Here is a 23,261-nt window from a genome sequence, read left to right as displayed (position 1 = left end):
CTTTGGCTTTTTTCTTTCCAAGTGGATCAACAACTTGGACTTCACAGCTACTTGCTGATGAGAAACTAATAACAGAGTGAGGTGTCTCTTTGCTCTAATCTTGAAGAATTCACAACCACAACTTGGCATCAATAATCAAGAGTATTTCTTTTGAAGCTTGCATTTCCCCAAAGCACCAAGCCTATACTTAGGGTTGTCCTACTACTTATCCTGCTGATTTGTTTTAGGTTTTCCTCTGCCTTATTCCAAGCTGGCCTTTGTCTTCTTGAACTGACTCCACTCTCACACAAACACTTCCTAAATAATGAGTAGTCTTTTGGTTGACTTTATATGGGAAACGTACATTTTAGGTGTGGAAGCTCTCTAACTACACTTTGGTCATCTATGAATTAATGCCCACACTTTTTAAATAAGGCACAAGAAATATAATTTTACAGTAATTTAAAGCATAGATAAAGTCCACATTTTATAAATAGAATAATAACTTTGCTGCCCTGTACTTTTCTCTCAGCTATGGCACTCAGACCACAGACTTGAATATAACACAAAGGATGCTCCAATACATTCACCCAGTGCTGGGCTCTGTCCAGGTGCTACATGCAGGGAGAGGAATCTGACCTCAAAGGAATTGTGTGCCAGAGTTACAATTTTTGAGACTACAAATTAAACACACAAGGGGGAAAGAATTTTGTCACCTCACCTCTAGCAGCAAAACTCACCTATTCAAAGAGTGTGTCTTAAAATTATTAGTTGTTTTTCCACCTTTTCCTACAGCACCACACCCAGGCATCACTTTTTGCATTTCCCTCACAGAATCCCAGAACGGGTCAGGCTGGAAGGGTCAATGGGTCATCTGGCCCAACCTCTCTGCTCGAGCAAGGTGATCCAGAGCACACAGCACAGGATTGCATTCGGAGGGTTCTGGAATACCTCCAGGAAGGGAGACTCCACAACTTCTCTGGGAAATCTGTTCCAATGCACGGTCACCTGTACAGTAAAGAATGTTTACTGTTTAGTTTACTGTTTCCTCATGTTTAGGTGGAACTTCCGAGCATCAGTTTCTGCCCATTGCCTCATCTCTTGTTGCTGGGCACCACCGAAAAGAGCCTGGTCAATCCTCTCGGCACTCCCAGTTTTTGAGAGTAAAGACACAAAAGGGGAAGATTTTTTGTCATGTCACTTCTAGTAGCCAAACTCACCAATTCAAAGAATGTTTCTCAGCATTATTCTTTTTCCTTTTCCTTTTCCTTTCCCCTCAGCAGCACACCAGGGCATTGCTTCACAAAATCACATCGTCAGTTAGGTTGGAAAAAACCTCGAAGAGTCCAGCCTATGACTGAACACCAGCATGCCCATTAGACATCCTGTGATTCTGTGGAGCAGGGAGCAGGCATCGCTCCTTTGAGACGTGCGGGTGCACAAGCACCAATGTCCCCGCACGGCCCGAACACCGCCCCCCTCACGAAGCCCCGCCCACCCCTCACGGAGCCCCTCCCCTCCCTCACGGAGCCCCGCCCCATCAAAAGCCCCTCCCCGTCCTCTGCCCCGCCCCCGCGCAGAGCCGCCGGCTGCCGGCAGGGGGCGCTCTCCGCTCACACGGTCACCCGGCCGGGCCGTTCGAGAAACTTCCGGAAGCGGCGGGGCGGAAGTGACGGCGCGCGCTGCCGGCGCTTCCTGTTTGCGGCCGCTGCCGTTTGTCCCGGCGGGAGCCGCGGGAGGGGACGGGCGGGAGCGGCGGCCGCGCTGAGGAGCCACCGGCGGGTGAGTGCGGGGCACGCGGGCCCGGGCCCGGCCGGCTGCGGCCGTGCGGGAGGCCAGGACAGCGGCGGGGGCGGGCGCTCGGCCGGGTCGCGGCGCTCGGCAGCGGCGTCCCTGGTACCGGGGCCTCGCGGCGCGGCTGGCGCAGGCCCCGCAGTGCTGGAACGGACCCGGGTGTCGTGAGGGCTCTGCCTGGCTTTGGCGGGGATCGCAGGGAGCTCGGGGTCGGAGCGGCTGCCCTGGACTCCCCCCGGGCTCGGAGTGGGTTAAATCCCGGGACGTTCGGTCGCAGCTCGCACTGCCGCCTGTTCGCCGCAAGGCAGCAAAAAATTCCGGATTTCCATTCCTTACTCACAGTGGTGTGAATTTCCAGAGGATGAGGGCAATCCTCGGTTCGTTAAACAGACCTTGTCTTTAAATCTCTTTTCGTCGCAGCGTACTGCCTTGGCGGCTTGGGAGCGTTATGGTGTCCTCCTTTCTCCCGTTCTCTACAACTCCCTGAAAGGAGATTGTGATGAGGTGCGGGCTGTACTCTTTTGCCGTGCCTGCCGTGAGAGGACCAGAGGAAATGGCCTTAAGATGAGACAGCGGAGATTCAGATTGGATAATATAAAAAAAAAAAAAAAAATCTATATCTATATCTATATATCTCACATTTAGGATGGTCAGGCATTGGAATAGGTCGCCGAGGGAGGTGGTGGAGTCCCCATCCTTGGAGTGTTTGTGGAGAGCTTGGATGTGGCGCTGGGTGTTGTGTAGTGGTTAAGGGACACAGTGGCGGTGTTGGGGGGAAGGTTGGACTGGATGATCTCAGAGGCTTTCTCCACCCTTGATGAACCTAAACCAAACGCGCTGTTTTCCTCCCCCGATGGAAGCAGTTTAGTTACGTTCTGCTCTGTGTTTATTACTCAATAATAAGGGGCAGGAGGGAGGTTTGTTGTGGGTGAAGTCGGCAGAGGTAGGGTGTTTTGAACTCGCTGTTGCCAGGTTCCGAGCTGAGTTGAAAATTGACACCACCAGGTAAGCAACGCTGTTTGTCCTCGGTATTTGCTGCGCTTCACAGAGGGGCCGGTGAGCTGGGTTTACGAACCGCGTTCATGTTTGCTGTCGGAGCTCTCCTTGGCTGCTGAAAACATGTGCTGCAGCCCTCAGCCGTGCTAAAAAAGGTATTAGAAATGATACAAAATACTGAACAAATCTGTTTTAAGTTGTGATAATAATACACTGCTGCTTTTTTAGACACAGTAACATGAAAGCTAAGTTTATAACAGCGTTAATGTGCAAGTGGTCGGGCTTGTGACATGGCATAGTCAGTGATCAAACCCAAGAGTTTTTAGGGTATAAAGTGTCGAAAAGTGATAAGAGCAAGGTGTTGACACAAAGGGAACAACTGGGATGAAGCAAGGCTCTGCCTCTCCAGTCGTGCAGCAGCGGTTGCAGTCACAGCTGCCTGCTGACCTTAATTTTTGTTTACTCTTTGGAGATCCTTGTACTTCAGTTAGGGATTTTATGTTCAGCTGGCGATCAAGAGCCTGGTAGTTAAAATACCATTTAGTTAGATGGCTTATGTTGTCAAAGAAGATTTGTTTGGACCAATGAGTGAATGTATTTAGAGATCTTGTATCTGTGATTACGTTTTTTTTTTAATTGCAAACAACCAACTTTTTCACTATTGCACAACACTGGTCTAATTTTGTGTACTCTCCTTGGCTCCTGTGCTGACTTCTCAGTGGAGAATAAGAGTGTTTTGAAAATGGAAATTAAATCAGTATTAACTTTTCTTAACTAATCTCTATTGGAGGAGAAGTCTAAATTGCGACTTTTATTGGCAGCACTGTTTAGACTGCAATGCTGCTAATGTCTTTGTCTGTGAACTGCAGAGTTCCCTTTGTTCTCCATCAGAGTTGTCTTTTTAGTACTTGTGCTTTCAAACTGCAGCAGATTTCTTGCCCAAACAACTTCTCTCTCTGGTATTTTCTCTGTTCTTCCCAGATCGATGCAGTTGGCTAATTCATCTTGGCTGGCTTTGGGAAGAAGGCATACAAGGCTTTACTTTTGTGTAACACTGAAGTTTTAGTTAGAGGGCTAATGTGTTTTGCTACTGATTTTTTTAAAAATATAAATATATTTATTTACTGTCTATATTCTTTCTTTTATCCATTAGAAGTTTTGGAATGTATGTGGGGAGAGGGAACAACTTACGTTAAATCATCATCATCTTCTGTAGGCTGTAGGAGTTCCTAACAGTACAAGGACTGTCCTGAGGAAATAAATACCAGGTTTTTGGTTTGTTCTGCTTCTGTGCCGAGCTCATTGACGCAGCGAGGTCTGTGAGCTGAGGTTGCGTGGGACGAGGGCGCTGATTGCGTTTTACCCGGTCCAGAGGCGTCGCAGTTGTGGCCTGGAATCGATGGCAGTGTCAGCGCGGCTTGAGCGCCGGGCGCGGCCCGTGGCAGCCGGGGCCGCTCCCTGCCGCTGCCCGGGGAGGCTCGGCCGGGCCAGTGCGCCGCACCTGCGGACTTCCAGGAGCACACCTACTGCTTCGTGGAGTGATGCTTTGAAGGGAATTCCTTGCTGTAATTTTCAACTGAGCTGTGTGAGGTTTATGTTTAAGCGTTGTGCTCGTTAAGTAGGAAGTGCTCCATTTTTCTAATAGCATTTGTAAAGAACCTCGTTAGCTGTGTCCTGGAAACATTTTCTGTCAAAGCCTTTCCTTTGTTTTATTCAAGCAGTGGAAGGATTAGTGAGAAATCGCTTAGCTTTGTCAAAACTTGTTGGATCTTACACATGATGATTGTTTCTTTCAAGATAGATTTAAAATAAAACTGCAGTTGAGGGTATTAGTAGGTTTAAATTATATTTTGTTTTGGATGAAATACATTTGAGTGGATGTTAGATTTTCCTTATTTTAGACTTAATGAAATCATCCTGCTTTATTTATTTAACTGCTAGGGAAGAAATAATTCATGCAGATGCATTTCATTTCTACAGTTACTAGTTGTAGGTTTTATGTTTTCTATTTGTTCTGAATACAGAAATCCCACTGATATTAGTGAGGACTCAGTACTTAACAAGGATCTTAAAGGCATAAAATAGGTCTGAAGCCACTCATAGCTACATTGCAGCTGGTCTTGATTAAAACTAATTTTTCTGGTAAGAAATTTTTTTCAGTCTTAAAATGTAGTCTGAATCCATGACATCCTGTCAACACTCTGAAAAGGAGCTTCCTCTTTGCTTTAATGAAGCTTTTGGTTTGGCTTAAATAAAGTTATCATGACTCCAAAAACACTTCAGGGGAAATGTGTAGAAACTTTGAACTATTTTCTTTTACTTAAATGATCATCTGATTGCATGTGATTACTTGCCTAAAACTTTCTGGGCCTTATCTTTCATTTGAGGCTCTTACTGTATTTAATTGCTTAATCATACAGAGATAATATATTTTTTTAAACTAAGATACGAATTTTACTTCATATAAAATAGGGTTTTATGGTTAGTTTTAGGAGAGTGACAGTGTTCCAGATATTTGTGACAATTCTAAATTTGGACACCTGAGTTGTCATGTTTTGGAAAAATGCTCCTTTGCTTTAAGGAAAGATGGTGAATAAGTCCTCCTTTATCAGAGATCAGATGGATAAGCAGGAGAGTCTCAGCCAAGGGAGTGAGGGTGGCCTGTTGACTGATCAACGTCCTTGCCTGTGTTTTGTTAGCCAGCTTACATTTCTTCCACAGATGAAGATTTTTGGATTTCTTCTGTTCCCATTTTTTGTTGGTTCACTGTTTTTAGTGTTTCTTATTTGGTGCCTTCTACAGGCTTTCATTGCTCCAGCAGCAATACAGACCAATTTGTGTAATTCATGCCAGAGTTGTGTCTTGGTGCCCTGGGGGAGGAATGGAGTGGATTCTTTGTAACTTCCTGCCTTCAGGGGGGAGGGTGTCCTGTACCGGTGTCTTTTATTTGGCTGTGCTGGAGTTTTGTTGTTGCTGGCTTTTCTACAATGGAACATGAACTGCAAGGTGAAGCTGTCAGCCCAGCTGCTTTCTCCCTGTATGAACTGGTATAATAATAACTGTATCCAGATCCACTCTGCCGTCTGACATACAAGCAGGATGTTTGCTGTAAACACGAGATTAAACTAAGCTTTTTGGAATGTTCATGTTATTAAATTCATCTCCTGGGGATGCTGAGGGAGTATTAAAATAATGAGCATAAACATGGCTATTTAAGTACATTTTATTAATTATATGGTAAATTGACATTTTTCCATGAAACAATAAATTTCAGGGGCTTGTGAAGTTAAACTGACAGGTTTTCTAAGATTAGGTAAGTAAAAGCTAAAAGTATTGAAGCTGTTAACATGCTTTAGTCTGCACTGCACTGTGAATGTATAAGCGGGAAGAAAAAATTAATGCTGGTGCCTTGTTTAAATGTATTTTTCAGGTTTATTAATCACAAAACTTACACAGGTTTTCTTGCTCTGTGTTCTTGCACTCATAAGTAACTTTATTTGTTCCTTAGCGTTCTTACTCTTAGAAAAATTTTCTGGTAAACTGTGGGAATTCTTGTGTTAGCATGGTGGATTTTTGTGAGTTCAGTCCCAGTGAAGTGGGATTCAGAGCAGGGTGTTTGTTCCTCCAGAGCTGCCAGCAGGATGCGATCCTTTCGGTGAGTCCATGCAAGCAGGCAGGTGCTGGCAGCTGGGTGGCTGTGGGATTTGCAGAGGATGTTGATGACTGCCTGCTCTGTGAACTTCATGAATCAGGAGTCTGGAACTCCAGCCTGCTCTCCAGGTGACTGCTGTAGTCACTAAGCTCGAGCTGTTTTGGCATCTTTGAGGGCTCTGTGTGCTGCCTGTTGCTTCATTGCCAGAAATAGATAACTTTTCTGACTAAGCTGACTGCGAAGGTCGCATGCCCCTTGCTGTCTGAATTCTCTCCTGGCTGCTCTAAAGAATTTCTTGTTTGGAAATTTCTCTGTTCCATATTTAGTTAGGGGTGCTGCTTTGTTGTCCCTGCTGGTTGGTTGTCTGATTACTTGCTTTTCTCTGTCATCTGATTTATAAAAGTGTAGAGCTCTCTACATGTCTGTCTTCTGTAATACTTCTCAGGTTTTTTATGCAGCTGTGGACTGTGCTGTAAAGAGAGTTTTTGAGCCAGGTCTTGGGTAATGGCTGAGCGCTGGGCTGAGCTGAGCCTGGTCATGTGGCCCTGTCACTTGCCTTGAGTCACTGGTTCAGGGCCACTGCTCCATAAGCCGGGACACAGCTGCCTTCTGTGATGACTGAGAAATCGATGAGCTATGGAAACCTCTGGTTCACATAAACATTTGCCTGTTTGATTTTCATGCCCCAAAGAAGGAGTTGGAGTACTTGATAGCACACTGTAAACATAGCGCATTTTCCAGCTCAAGGAACTACTAGACTTCTGTGAGCAGGCACAAAGGCCGTGAAACATCTCCCTTTCAGCTGGCTTATTTTTTTTTGCTTTTCTTCTGAAATTTTGAAGATTTTCTGTGGATGGAGGCAGGAAATCATCTAATGTGGGTTGGCTTCCTCCTGGCTTTAGAAAGAAACTCCCAAGTGCCTAATTAATGAGCCTTGCTTCTATATTTGTAGACAAATTGTGTGACAGATTGGGTGTTTGGAGAGGATTTTTGTCATATCATTTTGGTTAGGACAGCTGAGTGGTTTCTTGCAGGGAGGTATATGGTTTGCATCTTTGAGACATGTAGGCATTTTCACCATGCACATTCCTACTAGTCTTAAAAGTACTGATTTTTTTTTTTTTTTTTTTTTTTTAATTGGCCATCTATTTTCTAAGTCAGTGGTCATTCATATTCTGCTTTATTATAAGCTGATGGTGGCTGTTTTCTTGAGTGAGTATTTTAGGTAGTTCTGTCCTGAAAAGCATGCAAATAGAGGTCTTTTCTAGTTTGTGAATATTGTTGGATTTTTTTTTGGGGGGGGAGGAGGGGATTGTGGATGTGTGTGGTGTTTTTTTTGGTCAGTCTTACTGGCTATTCAGGGGTTAAATATTAGATGACTTTTTTTCTTAAGCTGGACAAAAAAAGCTGCAGATGGATTTTTTCCTTGTAAATATTTTAAAACCCTTTTTACATACCAAAAAAGTTCCTATGATACGTAAATTTTCAGCAGTAGTTTATGCTTTATGATAACTAGCAGATAGAAATAACAGTATATCAGAGAGGAATTTTTGCTGTCATCTGACTTTCATGACACTTTGATTAGGAGAAGGAAAATGTTAAGTGTTTGTTTTCTTTAGACAGTTTCTGTCTTGATTTAATTCCAGACTTTATACTAGTGGCAAGTAAAAAATGAGCAGTAATACTCACTAAAGACAGAATATTCAATCCCTAATGCACGTCTTTGAAACAATGCTCTGCGGCATTGTTTTTAACCAAGCAGGAAAGTTTTTAAAAAGATACTGTGTTGAAATCAATATGACTACCTTTGTGCACAAAGTTCTGTAGGAAAAGATCTGATTTATTTTTTACATCTAAATTACTTTTCCTACATGCTTTTTCTAGTTAGAAGCTTGAGTTTTAAATTTTCCCTCTAACATAGGTGCCAGAGTTGAGAGCTAATGAAAGTCTTGTATGTCAGAAAAGGAGAATATGGAAAGAACACTTAGTGTTGTTGTGTATGCTCCTGTCCTTTGGCTTCTTGCTCTTAGCTCACTAGTTGTAGGCTGGTATCTCTTGTTAGGAGGGATTCTGGCCTCTAGCCTTAAGCTTGGCTCGGACTGGATCCTCCCCTTCTGATTTCTTTTTGTAATCTCTACGTTCCATAAGGCTGGCTATGGGATTTGATAAAATACTTAACCCATACTGACTTTGCTCCTCACCTCTGTGTTCACAGAGCTGTTCTAATTGTTGTGTGTGAAACGGAAAAACTAGAGAGGTCAGTTGATGGCAGATATCCTGGGATATTTTTGGTAATCTGTGTGTTTACATATTGAACCCTGCCATTACTATATTGTTATTGGCATTCTTAATGTTAATTTTAATGCATGTCCCCCAGCTTCCTTGGTGTCGGTCACAGTATTAACTATACCCTTATGGGTTTTTTTGATGTGGAGATTTCTTCAAAGGGGCAAAGGGCTATTTACTTGCTACGCTTTAATTTTGTGTTTGTGGGACTGTATGGTTAAGTAGATTGCTAAAACCACACAAGTTTTAAACATGTGGGTCCTCCAATACATTTGCTTCTGTAAGTATGGAGAGGGGAGGAAGCGTGGCAGGGTATCTCTTAAACTGGTTTTGCCATTTGAGGAAATGTGTGTGTAACCACAATCCATAATTAAAGTTAATTAAGCTTTAACCTACAGCAAGAACGTATTTTGAAGATGTACCAATTTATTTTAAAGGAAGTTTTTTCAATGTTTATGTCCCAGGATGTTAAAAGATACATGTAAAAGTAGTACAATAAATTAATTTCAGAGTATTTCACTAGGCTACATCATACTTGGTTCTTTCAGCATTTATGGGAAAGAAATGGAAACTGAGACTTTGCCTGGGCTAAAATGAAAAACACTGAATGACTTTAGGGGGGAAAGGTTATTTCAATGAATTTTTGTTGATGCACCAGATAAGAAAATGTGACTAATACATTGCTGTATTGTTACATATTCTGAGTGTATTTGGGTGACTTGCTCTGCAACAAGTTGATAACTACTGGAAAAGGTCGCTGTTTCCTTGTTCATTAAACCTGAAACAACCCAGCAGTGGTAGGATGGAAAGGGGATTGGAAGTTTCGCCAGGATGGAGACTTCTTACCGTGGTGCAGAGAAAGGCAGCATTGCATGAAACATTCTTAAAACTTTTTAGAAAGGTTCTTTAATCTTAGTGGCCATTTAGCTGGAGTAATGGTCAGTGTAAATGCTCCTTGGAATTATTCTCTAACGTTCTCAAACTGTCAGTATTTAAATTGCTTTTTTAACTTCTAGGTTTCTCAGGACTCTTGTGGTAACTATTCTTTTATACTAACAAACACTAGGTGCCTCTGCACTTGAGCTGGTTGGTTTACGTTGCAGTTGGAGCAATCTTGCCTGGTTTTGTTCTTCTCTTGGTAAACATAAAGGAGGCAAATGGTATTCGGAGCTTTGGCAACCAAGTGTGCATTTTTTGTCAAAGTGTGAGTACAAGAAAGGCTTATTGGACTTATATGTGCTTAGGTCATGACCAGTGTCATAGGTAACAGGTGAACTTTTGCATTCAGAATTACTAATATCTACATCAAAACTATGATCCCGATACCCTTCTTAAAATACTGATTAAATTTATCTTATCAGTCTTATCTGTTTCAAGAACTTCTGTATATCTATATGTATGTGTACTGTGTTTCAGTGGGATTAAAGAACATAGAAATTACAATTAAAGTAATTCTTTGATCTCTTGACCTAAAGGAAAGCAGTTTTACTTTTTGGGATTTGGAACATTTGAACTTTGTCTTTCTTTGATCAGGTGTGGTACAAGGCAATACCAGGCTATTAGCTGACTTTCATGAAGTAGCAGTAGCTGGACAAGCTTCATTTACAAGTTGTTCTTGTTACAGGATTTGAAAGACTTGGCTGGTGTTACCAAGACAACTTCTGAAACATGGTGGATTACTATGAAGTTCTGGGAGTGCAGAAGCAATCCTCAGCAGAGGATATCAAAAAAGCGTGAGTGTCGCTGGTGTAGATGTTACAGATTTGAAGGGACAGATATAGTTACATGGATTTTGGATTCACACTCTGTTGTGTTCCTGTGTTCTTTTGAAAATTCCTGCACGTGCTGCTTTATCAACTCAAGTGTCTGAACTGTGATCTTGGATGATTGCAAAACACATCAACCTAAGTGCAAGCTTAGCTTTGCCCCTCTAAGTAAGAAGTTATGAGCACTTTGCCTAAATTGTTTCATTTGAGAATAGGAATTGTGTGCAGGTGTAGCTGTCAAAGAAGGCACTGATGTTAGCATGTCACAGTCAGTGTATTCTTGGAGCTTTGTCAGCTTCTAACGTATCAGATCCTTCTTGATGCTTCCCTTGGTTGGTTGTAATACTGAATAATTCTAGAACTCTAAGGAAAAACCCACGGCAGAGATATTTTGGAATGTTTTGCTTAGGTCTCACAGATGTTGATCATCAGACGTGCACAGGAATAAGTTCAGAATAAGTAAAGAATGCCAATCCTACTTTCTAATTTAAAACATATCTGAGTAGGTGGTTCTTTGTGTACCTGCAGGATCTGTTGATCCCAACATCTAGATACAAAGCCAGGAATTTCTTACTTCAATCCCTGACAACCTCGTTAACCTGACAACATTGTGTTTATCTGTATAGCATATTCCATTATTTCAGAGTAAAATATCCTTTGTTTTCCTTCCACTCAGGTACCGTAAGTTGGCACTAAAATGGCACCCTGATAAAAATCCAGACAATAAAGATGAAGCGGAACGGCAGTTTAAGCAAGTAGCTGAGGCCTATGAAGTCTTGTCAGATGGTAGGTATTTTAAAAGGGCTCCTGAAATGCCCTTCTCTGTTCTGGGGATCAGTCTGAAAATGTTGATCTATGGTGCTTTGAATGGGTATTGTAATTTTGGTTCACCATCCAACTTGGCTACTTCCTTTTCAAAACAAAGGAAGGAGAAAGAAGCTTGCAGATAAGACAGAATAAGCAGAAATTTCATGATATCCCTAGATACGTAACCAAACTACTAAAAACTGAAATTCAGTGTCTGCCAGAAATTTCTGTAGAGACTTCTGTGAATCCCAAGATTAATTTTATTTTAGGAGGTGAGGTCAGTGTTGCCATCACTGTAGGGGTATTGTTTATCCTCTAATGTCAGGCTACACCAACTCTGAAGTATCTACTGTTGGGCCTATGGCCTCCAGTTTTTGTACAGTAAACTAGTCTTGACAAAGCCCAAGCATACTGTAAACCTTGCTGAAAATTTGGAATGCATTTGAATGAGTTCTGTAAATTCAGTCAACTGTGATACTAAAGATAGTGTTTATTTTAAATTGTTCTGAAAGAGGTGTTTAGCCTGACCTATGCAGTGCAGGAATGCAGTTTACAGCTCACCCATGCCTTATTGCTTGAAGAGTATCATTAACTTTTGCCAAGGTTCTGACAAAAGCCGCCTGAATCATAACAAAGTGATTTAAGCTACTTTGATTATTTTCCTCTGTAATTGACTGCAGCTGTCTATATGCTATTTCTGAAGTGTCCTTGATTTCACCTGAGACAGTGAGCATGGGAAAGCTCTATTTAAAGCACTAGCAGCATCTAGATTACCTCTCAGAGTTTGGCCTGATTTAGTGAGCTGCAGTTTCTGTACACTGTGTTTCTTTGCTTGGTTGTGATACTTAATTGACAGGGGTGAAAAAGAACTTAATTTATCATTAGTTCATTGTATACTTGTCTTTTGGAGTACTTCATCCTTCTTAAGCTAATTTTTTTAGCAGGATAAAAATAGGATACTGGTCTGGTTGTTATACAGATCTCTAAGTTCTTTGGAAGCAGTACACTGCTAGAATTTTAGAACATCTTCTAAAAGTACTCCCAGTTTTTGGATTTAGGCCAAATCCTAAGTTACTTAACAATCATTTGTGCTGCAGGGATACCAGAATCCTGAGCCCGGTGGTTGAGAGGCAGTCAAATGTTCTGCAAACTTAATGAAAATTTCTGACACCATTACAGGCTTGAATGATGACAGATTTTTGGCAGAAGAATAGTTTTGTAAGGGATCACATAAGCAAAGAATACTGAAATTGGGTGATCATTGAACACACTTCCCTTGTGGTTTCAAAAATGGAACATTTTTCGAGATGAATTTTAGTCTTTGTGAGCCCTCAGGGCATCCTTGCTGTTTCCTCCCTGTGAGTTTATCTACCTTCCTGCTTTCCTCTTCATAATTTGATGGGTAGGTTAACCTCCTTTCTTTGAAAACAGCTTTCTAGAAAGGCAATACAGATAATGTATCAAGCTTTGGGGATTTGTCTGCTTGTAAACCTATTCCAAGCTCCTATTATTTGAGACGATAACCATTATATAAAATTTTAATTCCTGTTAGTCAGAAGTATTTTACTTTCCAGCATTTGTTTGAGGTAACTGCATGTTGTTTCAGTGATGCTGTTTAAATTTTAAAAACATCTTCCACTGAAGAGATTCCACTGGGAAAAACATGATAATATTAAGAGACTAAAATCAAATGCCCTGATTGGTTTTTGACTGATACCTCCACTCCAGTGCAAGCAAAGTGAGCTGGCTATCTGCCTCTTTAAGGTCCTGAGGTTCCCTTCCAAAAGTACCAAAGTGCCATCTGATCTTGTGCAGTAATGTGGAGTTCATTTTTCTCTCCTTTCTAATGAATACTCTAAGGCTGGTCTGCAGTGAAATTGTCATTCCATGCCTTCTAAAATAATAAAGAGCAAGCAATTTGAGTCACATCCTTCCATGGCATTTTGGAACATCATTTCCTTCTTTATTATTAAGTTAGCAGAAGTGGTTATAATTAATTTTAGGGGTTTTGCAGTCACTCATGTAAATGCTGATCTTCATTCTCTTAACTCCCACAATGGACTCAGTCTTGTGCAGTAAAAGGGAAAGAGGCAGTGGTCAGTGTTTGCAAGTGGGGTAGAAGGAAGGGAATGCTTGAGCACTTGAACTGTTCTCCAGAGAGCCTGTAGACTCTTATCTTGGAAATTGTTGTGATCACAGCTTTATTCAGGTAAGATAGGACCAATTTCATTATTGGACTCGTGTGGAGGAGCAGGTTGAAGTCCAGAGGTCCTTCACAGCCTTAAAGCTTTTCATGGTAGCTGTCCAAAAAAGAATACTACCATATTCTTCTTAAAGGCAAACTTCCATGTGAGGTTTGTCCCTAAACCAAACTTCTTCTCATACATCAGGGCCAGACCTTCTACAACTCTAATGGTAGTAAGTTTAAAGTTCAGTAACTGTTCTTTCTGAAATAAATTGCTTTGTCAGTCCTTGTTAAAGATGTTTGTCAGTTATATGCCAGAACTTCTTTAAATAAACTAGCTTTGATAAGAGGCTTAACTGAGAAAACCAGTAAGTGTTTTTATTTTTTCACAAAACCAACAAACCTGTTTACTGATATGATATAAAACTTCTCCTTGTAGCTAAAAAACGTGACATCTATGACAGATACGGAAAAGAAGGCCTAATAAATGGAGGTGGAGGTATGTTGACAACCAGAAGTTTTTTGCTTTCTCTATTTTCTGTAGTTTTCTTTTCAAGACAGGAATCTGGAAATACTTGTACAAAGGCCTAAAACTCAGTCTTTTAAAAACTGAGATTACAATTGTTTTACAGTTTTTCTAGTTATTATAAAAGATACTACTGTTACCTGAAAACAGAGAAACTATTACAAAAAGTAATGAAGTAGTGTGTATACTTAAGTTGAATGATGTCTGAAAGGAAAACTTTGGAAACTGTTTATATTTTTAGATGATTTAAGTACCCTATAGGCCTGAACTTTCTTATTAGTAAGAATATGTGAAAGTAACTGAAATGTAACTTTTTTTTTCCCCCAGGTGGAAATCATCACGATAATCCATTTGATTTTGGATTTACATTCCGCAACCCAGATGATGTCTTCAGGGAGTTTTTTGGTGGAATGGACCCCTTTTCATCTGAGTTCTTTGGTAAGTGATCCCTTGGTTTTAGTTATGAGTATCTGAAGCGTGACTAAAACTTTACTCTTACAGAACAAACATAGCTAATGTAGTTTTATTAGAAATAGTTCTGAAAATGAGGTAAACAACTGGTATTTTATATTTGAAATCTTTGTTTCATACCTGTTTCTTGGTTAATTTTGTAGTACAAGACAGATATAGCTTGCCAATTCATGTTCTGTTGGAAGGCCTGGTTTTCCAAACCATAAAATGATATCTGCAGTGTCTCTAAGTTGAAAGAAAATAATACTCAAGAGAAAGAGTGCATGCTGGAATTTCCTCTCGAGTATTTCAGCAGGCTAATTTAGTCTGTTGGATTTTTCTCTTTTGATCTGTAAATAAATTCAAAACTTTGAGAGCTTCTGAATTGGACATTTTAACTGTAAGTGTTACACTATGACTCTTAGTGTGAGCTTGTGTCGTAGCAGGACTGATTTTCTTTATCAGTATAGGAACAATTGCATACATAATCTAGACACACTCCCAAATTCATGTCACGTGTTTGTTTGGGGTATAGAGCCCCTAGAGACTCAGATAAAACAGTTCTTGAGGCCTGAATTCTTCATTTAGGAAGCATTCCTTAAAGGAAGCAATATGTGATAAAAGTTGTCAAGGTAATCTTATTACCCTCATGCTGAAGGTCTTCTGCCTTGTGATGTTGCTTGCTCTAGTGAAGGTCTTTTCAGAGGTGCTGAGATTCTTATGCAACCTCTCTGTGTATGTTCAACTCAGCAAAATGCTGACCTATAAAGCAGAACAGTTCCTGTGTTCAGTATTTACTGTGAGAAAGTTCTGTACTGAAAACTGCTAGAAGTGTGCTTGAAAAACCAAGCTTTCTTCCTGTTCAGTGTGTAGGTATTGATTTATCTCTGTAATAAGGTCTGTAAATGTTTTAATATTTTTGAAAGTAATTTATTATCTTTGGCAGCATTAAGGGATAGTTCAGCTCAGATTTTAATTATATCTTTCTCTGATTTGCTATTTTAGGATCATCAGCTGTTAGATGACTAATGAAGGATTAGAAAAGGGGTTGAAGGGCTAGCAGTTGAGTGCAGGAGAATGCTAGTTGATGAATTAGATGAGTAGCTAGAGGAAGAATCTGGTAGAAGATAGGCAGCTGAATTGGGCAGTTGGATCCAGTGTGAAATCAGCTGAAAGTAGGAAAGGGAAGACTGGAGGAAGCATCTAGAAAAATACTGATGAGTGAAGTGGGCTCTGAACTGGGTAGATGCATCTTCTTCACTGTCTGCAGTAGAATAAGAGTTTTAGGAAGTACTAAACAAGGATTTCAGTTTAGATGAGTGATCTCAGCACTGGTTAGGACACATCTGGAGTATTGGGTCCTCTTCTGGGCTTCTCAGTAAAAGAAAGAGCTACTGGGTAGAGTCCAGTGAAAGGCCACTGAGATAATTACAGGAACTTCTCTCACCTGAAGAACAGGTTGAGAGAATTGCTGGAATTGTTCAGTTTAGAGAATGCTCAGGGTGAGGATCTCATGAGTGCATTGGGAAGGGAGTGCAGAGATCAGAGGTAATGACCACAAATGGAAGCACAGGGGCCTCTGCCTGAGCTTAAGGTGGCTGGCACAAGTGTACTGTGAGAGCAGCAGTGTGGAGCAGGTTGTCCAGAGAGATTGTGGAATCTCTGTGGAGATGGCCAGAAGGCATTTGGAATGGTCCTGGAAATCCCACTCCAGTTGTTCCTGTTCGAGCAGGGGATTGGACCGAATGAGCTCTAGAGGCCCCTGTCAAACGCAGTTGTTTTGTGATTTTTGTGGTAGAAAACCTGGAAAAATCTGAGCAAGATGTTGAGTAGGAAGCTAGTGTGGAGGAGCTGGGAGAGAGTGTTCAATTATTTTGTTTATTTTTTCATTGAAGATCTGTTAAACAAAATACTTGGTTTTCAATCAAATATCTTGATAGTAAATTGTATAGGTGAGATGCTTTAGCTACTAGTGGGATACTAACATAGGGTCTGTTTGATTTTGATTGTATTTACTTCATCAACGCTTTACAGACTTGGTATCTCTGAAAATGTCAGTATTCATGATTAACCTTAAAGCCATGAATTTTAGTTCTGCTGTTAAATAAATTACATTCTTAAAGAAAGCTGAGGCCTTGCCTTTTGTGTTCCTTAGAAGGAAGGCTGTACAGCACAGTGCACAGAGCTATCCAGCTTATCAAACTGGAGGTACCACTGCTGGCAGTGTTTCCATGGGATGCTGCAGCTGCAGTAGCCCCTTCTGTAGAGGCAGTGATTCATCTTGCATTGGGGCACCAGTGAATTTAACCACATACCTCTGCTCTAGTGACCTAGAGAGACATTCTCCCCCTGCTTAACACTCAGATTGATTTATTTATTCAAAAGCAGGTTATCTACTTCATGTATTGATTGCTGTCTTTGTCAGCTAGAAGATAAGAGTGCTGAGCTCAGGCTCTGCTTCTTGCCAAGGCTCTGGCAGTGTCAGCAGTGTCATGTGTGCTCCAATTAATGAAAAGTAATCGTTCCTAAGCTGCCTCTCTGCTGTGTGGATAGTTGCAGTGTCAGTGACCAGAGGCGTAAAACCCTCAGTTAAGCTTTGGATTTTGAGCATAAGCTCTTGAAATTTTTCTGGTCAGAAGGTTTCAAAGTGAGCACTTTCTTCTTTCTTTCTTTAAGATGCTTAAGACAGAGTAATTGTGACTCCAAACAATTCCTTTTCACAAATTTCTGTAAAAAGTGTTTGAATTGGTTTTTGCACATACATGAATGTTTCAAGATAGTACAACATAAAAATGTGTGCTTTCAGCTGAGTGTAGTGCATTTTACAATTCCAAAAGCAAGCAGTAGAATTGTGTGTATAGCATGAATATTTGTATTGGTGAACTAAAGCCCCTGTAGGTTCTGCTGTGTTGAAACACTAGTGGAACCATTCTGTCCTGAATAATAAGAGAATATATCTTCTAAAAATGAGGAGTTTTCAACTTGTTGATGAGTTTTCTGTGGAACTTCTAACTTCATAAGGAGCTACTCAAGTCATAATTGATATTCTAAGCCACTGAGTAAGGACTGAGATCATGCTTGCTAAAAATGCGCACCGGTGGAATCAAAGATGAAATTGAATAAATACTTTAAAACATTTGTACTTTTTATACAGTTTGAAGTGGCACATAGTGAAGCCTGCAGAATGCAGGTGGGACTCTCTATATCCTGATTGTCATTGAGTATGTAAAGAGCAGCTTTCATATGCATAATTCCTGTAAATTTATGGATGTGAAGAATTTCTGAAATTGTGCTATGAATTGAGTCTGTTCAACTCTACTGAGCTATACTGCACTGCTCTTGCAGTTACAGAAATTTTTTTTTATAAACAGAAGCATCTTTATTCATCTCTAGAAAAGAGGAAAATGTGCAAAGACTTTTGTGACGATTTTTAAATGAGTCCCTTCAGACTTTTCAATTGAAAATCTGTAATACTGTTGGAGACAACTCTGAACACTTCCAAATGGAGCAAAATTAATATTATGTGCTGTGTGTTGCACTGGAGACGGTCACAGTTCATTTTGACTGTTTTTTTCCAGTCAAATTCTTTGTAAAACTAGGCAGGGGTGCATGAAGGCAAGCACTTTTTAAAACTTGATCTGATACTATGACAGATGCTTAACTCTTACTCTGAGATTTGTGGACTTGCTTTTTGTGGCATGTGGTTACAGCAGAATGTGTATTCTTGGTGAGCTCCTAGGGATGGTTTTTAGCCTCTGACATCCGGCTGGGTGGTGATCCTTGTGACAGGAAGAAAAGCTGGTACTTCCTGTGCAGCTCTGCACTTCGCATTGCAGAGTGGTGCCTTGGTGAAGCAGTGTCTGGGATCTGGTGTTCAGCCTGTCTCGTACACCTCTGGCTCTCTGACTGTTGACATTGGAACTCACCGTTTACTCGTAATGTAGGGATTGGTTTCTCATGTCAGTGTACTTAAACTTTTACCCTTCAGCTATATCCTACTCCATTTATATGTGGTGCTTGCTTTGATGTGGCTTGTGTTACTTCTTGTGTTTTATTTGTATTTTACTTGTAAACTTTTCAAGGACCTTTTCTCTTCTGTTCTTCAGCAGTTCACAGAAGGGTAGAATCCCAGTGTTACCACTGGTAATGGAGGTGTATTGATGAAAGACTGCTGCTTAGGCTGAGAAACAGAGATTGATGGGTTTTGGGGTAGGCTGGGCAGTGTTTCTGGGCTGTTAAAGAATTGACTTGGTTTTGATTTAGAGGCTTTTCAGATTCTCACTTCAAGAGTGGGTTCTGTGTCGGAAGGTGTTGCCAGTGAGGAGTTCCTGTGAAAGATGGAGTTGGTACAACAAGATCATAACATTACCCAGCAGAAAATCCTTAAGGACTTAATTGTTTTTTTTTTCCTAGACTTGAAGCTGCATACACACCCTAAACCATCTCAGCTGTCTCCAGATGTATCAATGGTGCCTGAATAGTTTGTGTATGGGCTAGGAAATACAACTCAGGGCCTACAGCAGACAAATATCCTCCAGCAGCAATGTCTACAAGCTTGATGGGATGGTTTAGGGCATTTCAAACTGCTTCCAGTGCGTGTGTATGTTGTTAAATGAATCCCACAAGGATGCAGGCTTCTCTCCCTGATAGAATGTGCTACTAATGTGACATGATAAATTGCTTGTGGTGGTTGCCTCCCCCCAAGACTTTGATGTCCCAAGAGAAGTCTGTTTGTGGGATCTCTTTAAACATTGATTGTCGTCTTGAGAGTTTTGCTGTGGTTCCTAAACATTTTAATTTTCTCAGTGTACATTTGGAGATGGTAATATATAATGTCTTAAATGATTTTTTTTCAGATTGTGAAGTAGGATTCAGGATGTACTTTAATTCAGATAAACCCATAGGGATACTGTGGAGTTTTCCCTTGAGAATTCTGGTTACCTGGTTTATGTGATATTTCAGTTATCTATACTCTTGGAAGTGAAAGGTATCATGGAACTTAACGCCTTTCTACAGCTAGTTAGATACAAATATTTGTCACAGAGAATATCAGCTAGCTAGTTATCTGGTATGTAGTTTGCTTCTGTCAAAGATCAGAATTACTTCGGATTGACTACTGTAATGTTGATTACATAAAAAGAAGCAGGACTGTTCTGGAAAAGTACAGTGAGTTACTTTTAGTATCCAGGCAAAAGAGTCTTAACCTGATGAGAGAGAGGAAATTTTACATGCAGTAATCATTGCAAACTCTACATGATACGTGTTTTAGGATGTTTTTCCTGAGTGGGACAACTTCAACGTATTTTTTGTCTCAAGGACAGAAAGTTATCTTGCTGTGGTAAAAGATGCACATAAGAATCAGATCATGGTTTTAATTCACATGCTATCCATTTCTGATAATTGATTGTTTAAGTGTTCTAATGCAAAATGTATTTGTTAGTAAAATGGGTTATTAAAACTGAAAATGGAGGTGGCTTTCAGTTAAAGCTGTCTTGAACAGCAGTGTCTTTTTGGTAATTAATCTTTTTGTTGACGTAAATTTGCTGCTTTTGGTGCACATTTATGAAGTGCTCACAGATTTGCAATTGCATTCATTCTTTGGTATGAATGTACAGTTTTATTTCATAACCACCAGTCTTAGATCATAATTATTCACTGAATGGTCCAAATCTCACTATGATTTTTTCAGAAATAACTTGATACATTCAAAGAGGGTTTTTGAAGTACAGAATTGTCTCACCCAGACAGCATTATCATACAGGAGTTAGGCAGTGCTGTGGTTCCATGGCCAAACCAATACATAGTTACTCCTGCTGAAGGGAGGAGGCCTTGCTCTAAATTCTCATGTCTGTCTTAAAACTTTAATCTTTGTCTAATGTCCCATTAGATTGGGAAACTGTTCAATAGCATACTAGCCAAAGTTTGTCTTGGGAATCCCAGTCCAGTTGTGGTTGTTAGTCCCCAAGAAAATGGTTTGATTTGGTTTTCTCGGACAGGTAACTGGTTAAATTGGTCAAAGCACAAATGCTGAACGTTGCCTAAGGAGAGCAGCTCATACAGAGGTAATGGAAGTTTCCTCTGTTTTTAAGGTGTGCCTGAACATTTGAACATTCATTTGATAAGTATGAAATGCTGATTACTGTACTCCAGCATCTCTGTAATTATCATATAGATGGCATTCAAAGGTGATGTTTTAGGTCTCCTTTTCTAGAAAATAATGACTCCCAAGATCTCTGCTATATATCATTAGAAGGACTTTCAAATGCTTCTTCTGGTAATTTAGTAAATGAGTGGGGCAAACATCTGTTTGACATCTAATTTATGAAAGTGAGTAATTACAAAGACCATGCTGAAACATTAGGCAGGTGGAGCAACAGTGCTTGCAACATGTTAGTGTCTCCCCTGAGTAAGACATTAACAGTGTGCTTACTTTCTAAGGAAGACAGTATTTCCATGCATAAGTGCTTACAGGTTTCTGTGGCCCCTCCAGTTCTGATGGTATGTTTTTTAGTGTCTGAGTGCTCTCCGGAGCTGTAGCATGAGGTTTTGTGTGTGTTTACTGCAAATTTGCAACTTTTTTTTTCAGATAGGTACAAGGTAGGAAACACCTGCTCCAAGAATTCTGTTGTATTGTAGGTTTTGTATCTGTAGCCCTTTGCATAAACACATTGTTCAGACCTGCATTTGAGACTTGCTTCTGGCAGGATGTGTGGGTTTTACAAGGATGTATAAAGTCATTACAGGACAGCCTTTGCTTACTGCAGCACTGCTTGATGCCATTGGCTGTGGCTGTGCCCTTCCATGGGGGCAGCACAGTATCCTTTTCTTCATTATCCTGTGTTGCAGTGAGTGCCACCCTCCTGCATCTGCAGTACGAGCACTCGGCTCAGTGTTTTGGCAGAGGCATTGCTGAGGCTCTGATGGCAGAGAATAAAGGAAAGAAGGTTCACTGGCTGGGGAGATGGTTCAGTGAGTGGGGCCAGAGCAGTGGCCCTGCTTGGACAGGGTAATTCCCTTTGCACGCTGTCCTGAAAAGATTATCAGCATCTCTGACTGTGACAGTACATGCATGGGAGAGCATTTGCTGACAGCTCACCATTTATCTCAACACCTTTGATTTTTGGAGGTGAATGATGGCATTGCAGTGGAATGTGCTCAACACTGGGTCAGCAATAGCATCTTTCTGTGATTGAAAGAATCCTCCTGTGCTGCCTTTGACCCTTGGGCACTTCTGCTGCTGCCTGCCTTGTAACCAGCACAGTTCTGCGCTGTGAACTCTATCAGGGAATTGATGTGGCTGAACTTGCTTTCATCTGGAGATGCTCCTTTCAGCATCTCAGTTCCTGATCTAGTTCGCTAAGCAACAGCCAGAATACAGGGGTCTTGGTAGAAGTGACTGCCATAGGAAATGGGACACTTGTAGCTTATCATTATTTCAGCTAATGCCTTAGATTGCTATAATGAATTTCAAGTTTTAACTGCATTGTGGACTGCTTCAAATTGTGGGGTTTGCCTCCTTTCCTCCCTTCCCTCGTTGTATGGTGCTTTCCTGCCCATTTTTTTCCGATACACCAGTCTTTCCAGTGCTGAAAGAAATTAGCTCATGAGTGCAATAGAAAGAACAACTCAGTGTTCTCTTTTGGATCAGTGAATTAGTGCAACTTACTTCCATGATCATAAGGCAGGAAAGGAAAACAGTCACATCTTTTAAGTAGTATTTTGCCATGAGCTGAAAGGGAAAAAATCTCGTTTCTGTGTTACATCTGGGGACTCCTCACAGTGGAGAGATCACAACCTGCCTTATTTTGAGCTGCAGTGAGATATTTATTACAGTAGTTGTTGTTATTTGACCTGTTCAGAGGTGAAATTCTTTTCCCGTGACTGCAGAAAAGCAAGGTAATATTCCATGGTTTGCAGGGATCAGGTTTAGTATTCTACCCAGAGGAACAAAACAGTTGTTGCATTTGAATTAGCAATGATTTTTCTAAAGAAAGTAAATTTTCCTGGAAACATTATGTGCAATGCCATTATTTTCAGGCATGTTTGTTAGTGTACAGTCTTTTGTGTTGCTGGGGGTTTTGTGTTCCAGTCTACACGTTAGCTCTTTGGCTTCTGTAGCTTCAATCTTCCTACCTAGCAACAGGCCTGAAGTCCTTAATTTTGCCTGGTGTTTTGGTACTGGGCTACATGAGTTTTTTCCTGAAGCATTGGCCTTTTTCCAAAAAATTTCATGTCATCTGCTGGTGCTGATAGATAAGAAGTCTTTCTCACTGGCTTTCTTGAGGTTTCTCACCTTTTGTTCTCTCTTGATTTTTGCTGTTTTGACAGCACCACAAATTCTGCGTTAGAAGTGTGCTCCAACATTTTCATTGAAACTGAATCTAATACTCTGTCCTCCCATAAGCTTCTGATAATACCTAGATTATAATATACTGAATTCATCTCCAAACAGTAGTTAGTAATACTCTTAAGTATCACTGGTTTAACATTTTGATTTTCTGAAGCTTGGAAGTTGTATTTATATAGTATTTTTCCCTCTTTTTAGAAAGGCCTTGACTTTTTTTCTTTTCTTTTTGCTGCTTAGTTTTTTAAATCTGATGTGCTGCTCACATTCAGTAAAAAAAGAACTAGAAGTACCAAAATGACTATAGTAAGAGGAATCATGAAAAAAACCCCAGCACGCTTCATTTGAACTGTTTGGAAAAGGCCTTTTTTGTGAAAAGGTTATCAGGGATGGAAAGATCCTGCTAAAATAAACTTGCAGGGCTGAAATGTTGTTATTTTGCTGAGTGGTGCTATTGATGGTCCTGATTTAGGGAG

The 23,261-nt window shown here is 40.7% G+C and overlaps 1 protein-coding gene and 2 long non-coding RNA genes across 6 annotated transcripts in view; 1 reads left to right on the top strand and 2 right to left on the bottom strand.

Moving 5' to 3' along the window:
* Positions 1 to 700: 700 nt before the first annotated feature.
* On the bottom strand, positions 701 to 2,294 carry LOC120763142 (uncharacterized). The gene is made up of 3 exons (XR_005704026.1): positions 2,114 to 2,294; positions 1,200 to 1,336; positions 701 to 987 (listed from the first exon to the last, which is right to left on the bottom strand). It is a non-coding gene; the product is annotated as an uncharacterized LOC120763142 (long non-coding RNA).
* DNAJB6 (DnaJ heat shock protein family (Hsp40) member B6) overlaps positions 1,651 to 23,261 on the top strand; it is a 57,570-nt gene continuing 35,959 nt past the window's right edge. Inside the window, exons 1-5 of one of the 4 annotated variants that reach the window (XM_040086223.1) lie at positions 1,651 to 1,761; positions 10,332 to 10,440; positions 11,150 to 11,259; positions 13,905 to 13,964; positions 14,319 to 14,429. In XM_040086223.1, coding sequence (XP_039942157.1) covers positions 10,376 to 10,440; positions 11,150 to 11,259; positions 13,905 to 13,964; positions 14,319 to 14,429 — 346 coding nt within the window. In that variant the 5' untranslated portion in view covers positions 1,651 to 1,761; positions 10,332 to 10,375. Of the gene's footprint in view, positions 1,762 to 2,630; positions 2,779 to 2,904; positions 2,925 to 10,331; positions 10,441 to 11,149; positions 11,260 to 13,904; positions 13,965 to 14,318; positions 14,430 to 23,261 lie in introns of those variants that run through there. The other 3 variants (XM_040086239.2, XM_040086247.1, XM_040086231.1) reach the window with 3 other exon arrangements.
* On the bottom strand, positions 3,555 to 4,251 carry LOC120763145 (uncharacterized). The gene is made up of 3 exons (XR_005704027.1): positions 4,133 to 4,251; positions 3,961 to 4,018; positions 3,555 to 3,782 (listed from the first exon to the last, which is right to left on the bottom strand). It is a non-coding gene; the product is annotated as an uncharacterized LOC120763145 (long non-coding RNA).

The sequence above is a fragment of the Hirundo rustica genome, chromosome 1 (assembly GCF_015227805.2).
Source record: "Hirundo rustica isolate bHirRus1 chromosome 1, bHirRus1.pri.v3, whole genome shotgun sequence".
Lineage (NCBI taxonomy): Eukaryota > Metazoa > Chordata > Aves > Passeriformes > Hirundinidae > Hirundo > Hirundo rustica.
Note: the sequence above shows the minus strand (reverse complement) of the source record. Positions and strands in the feature narration are given on the sequence as shown.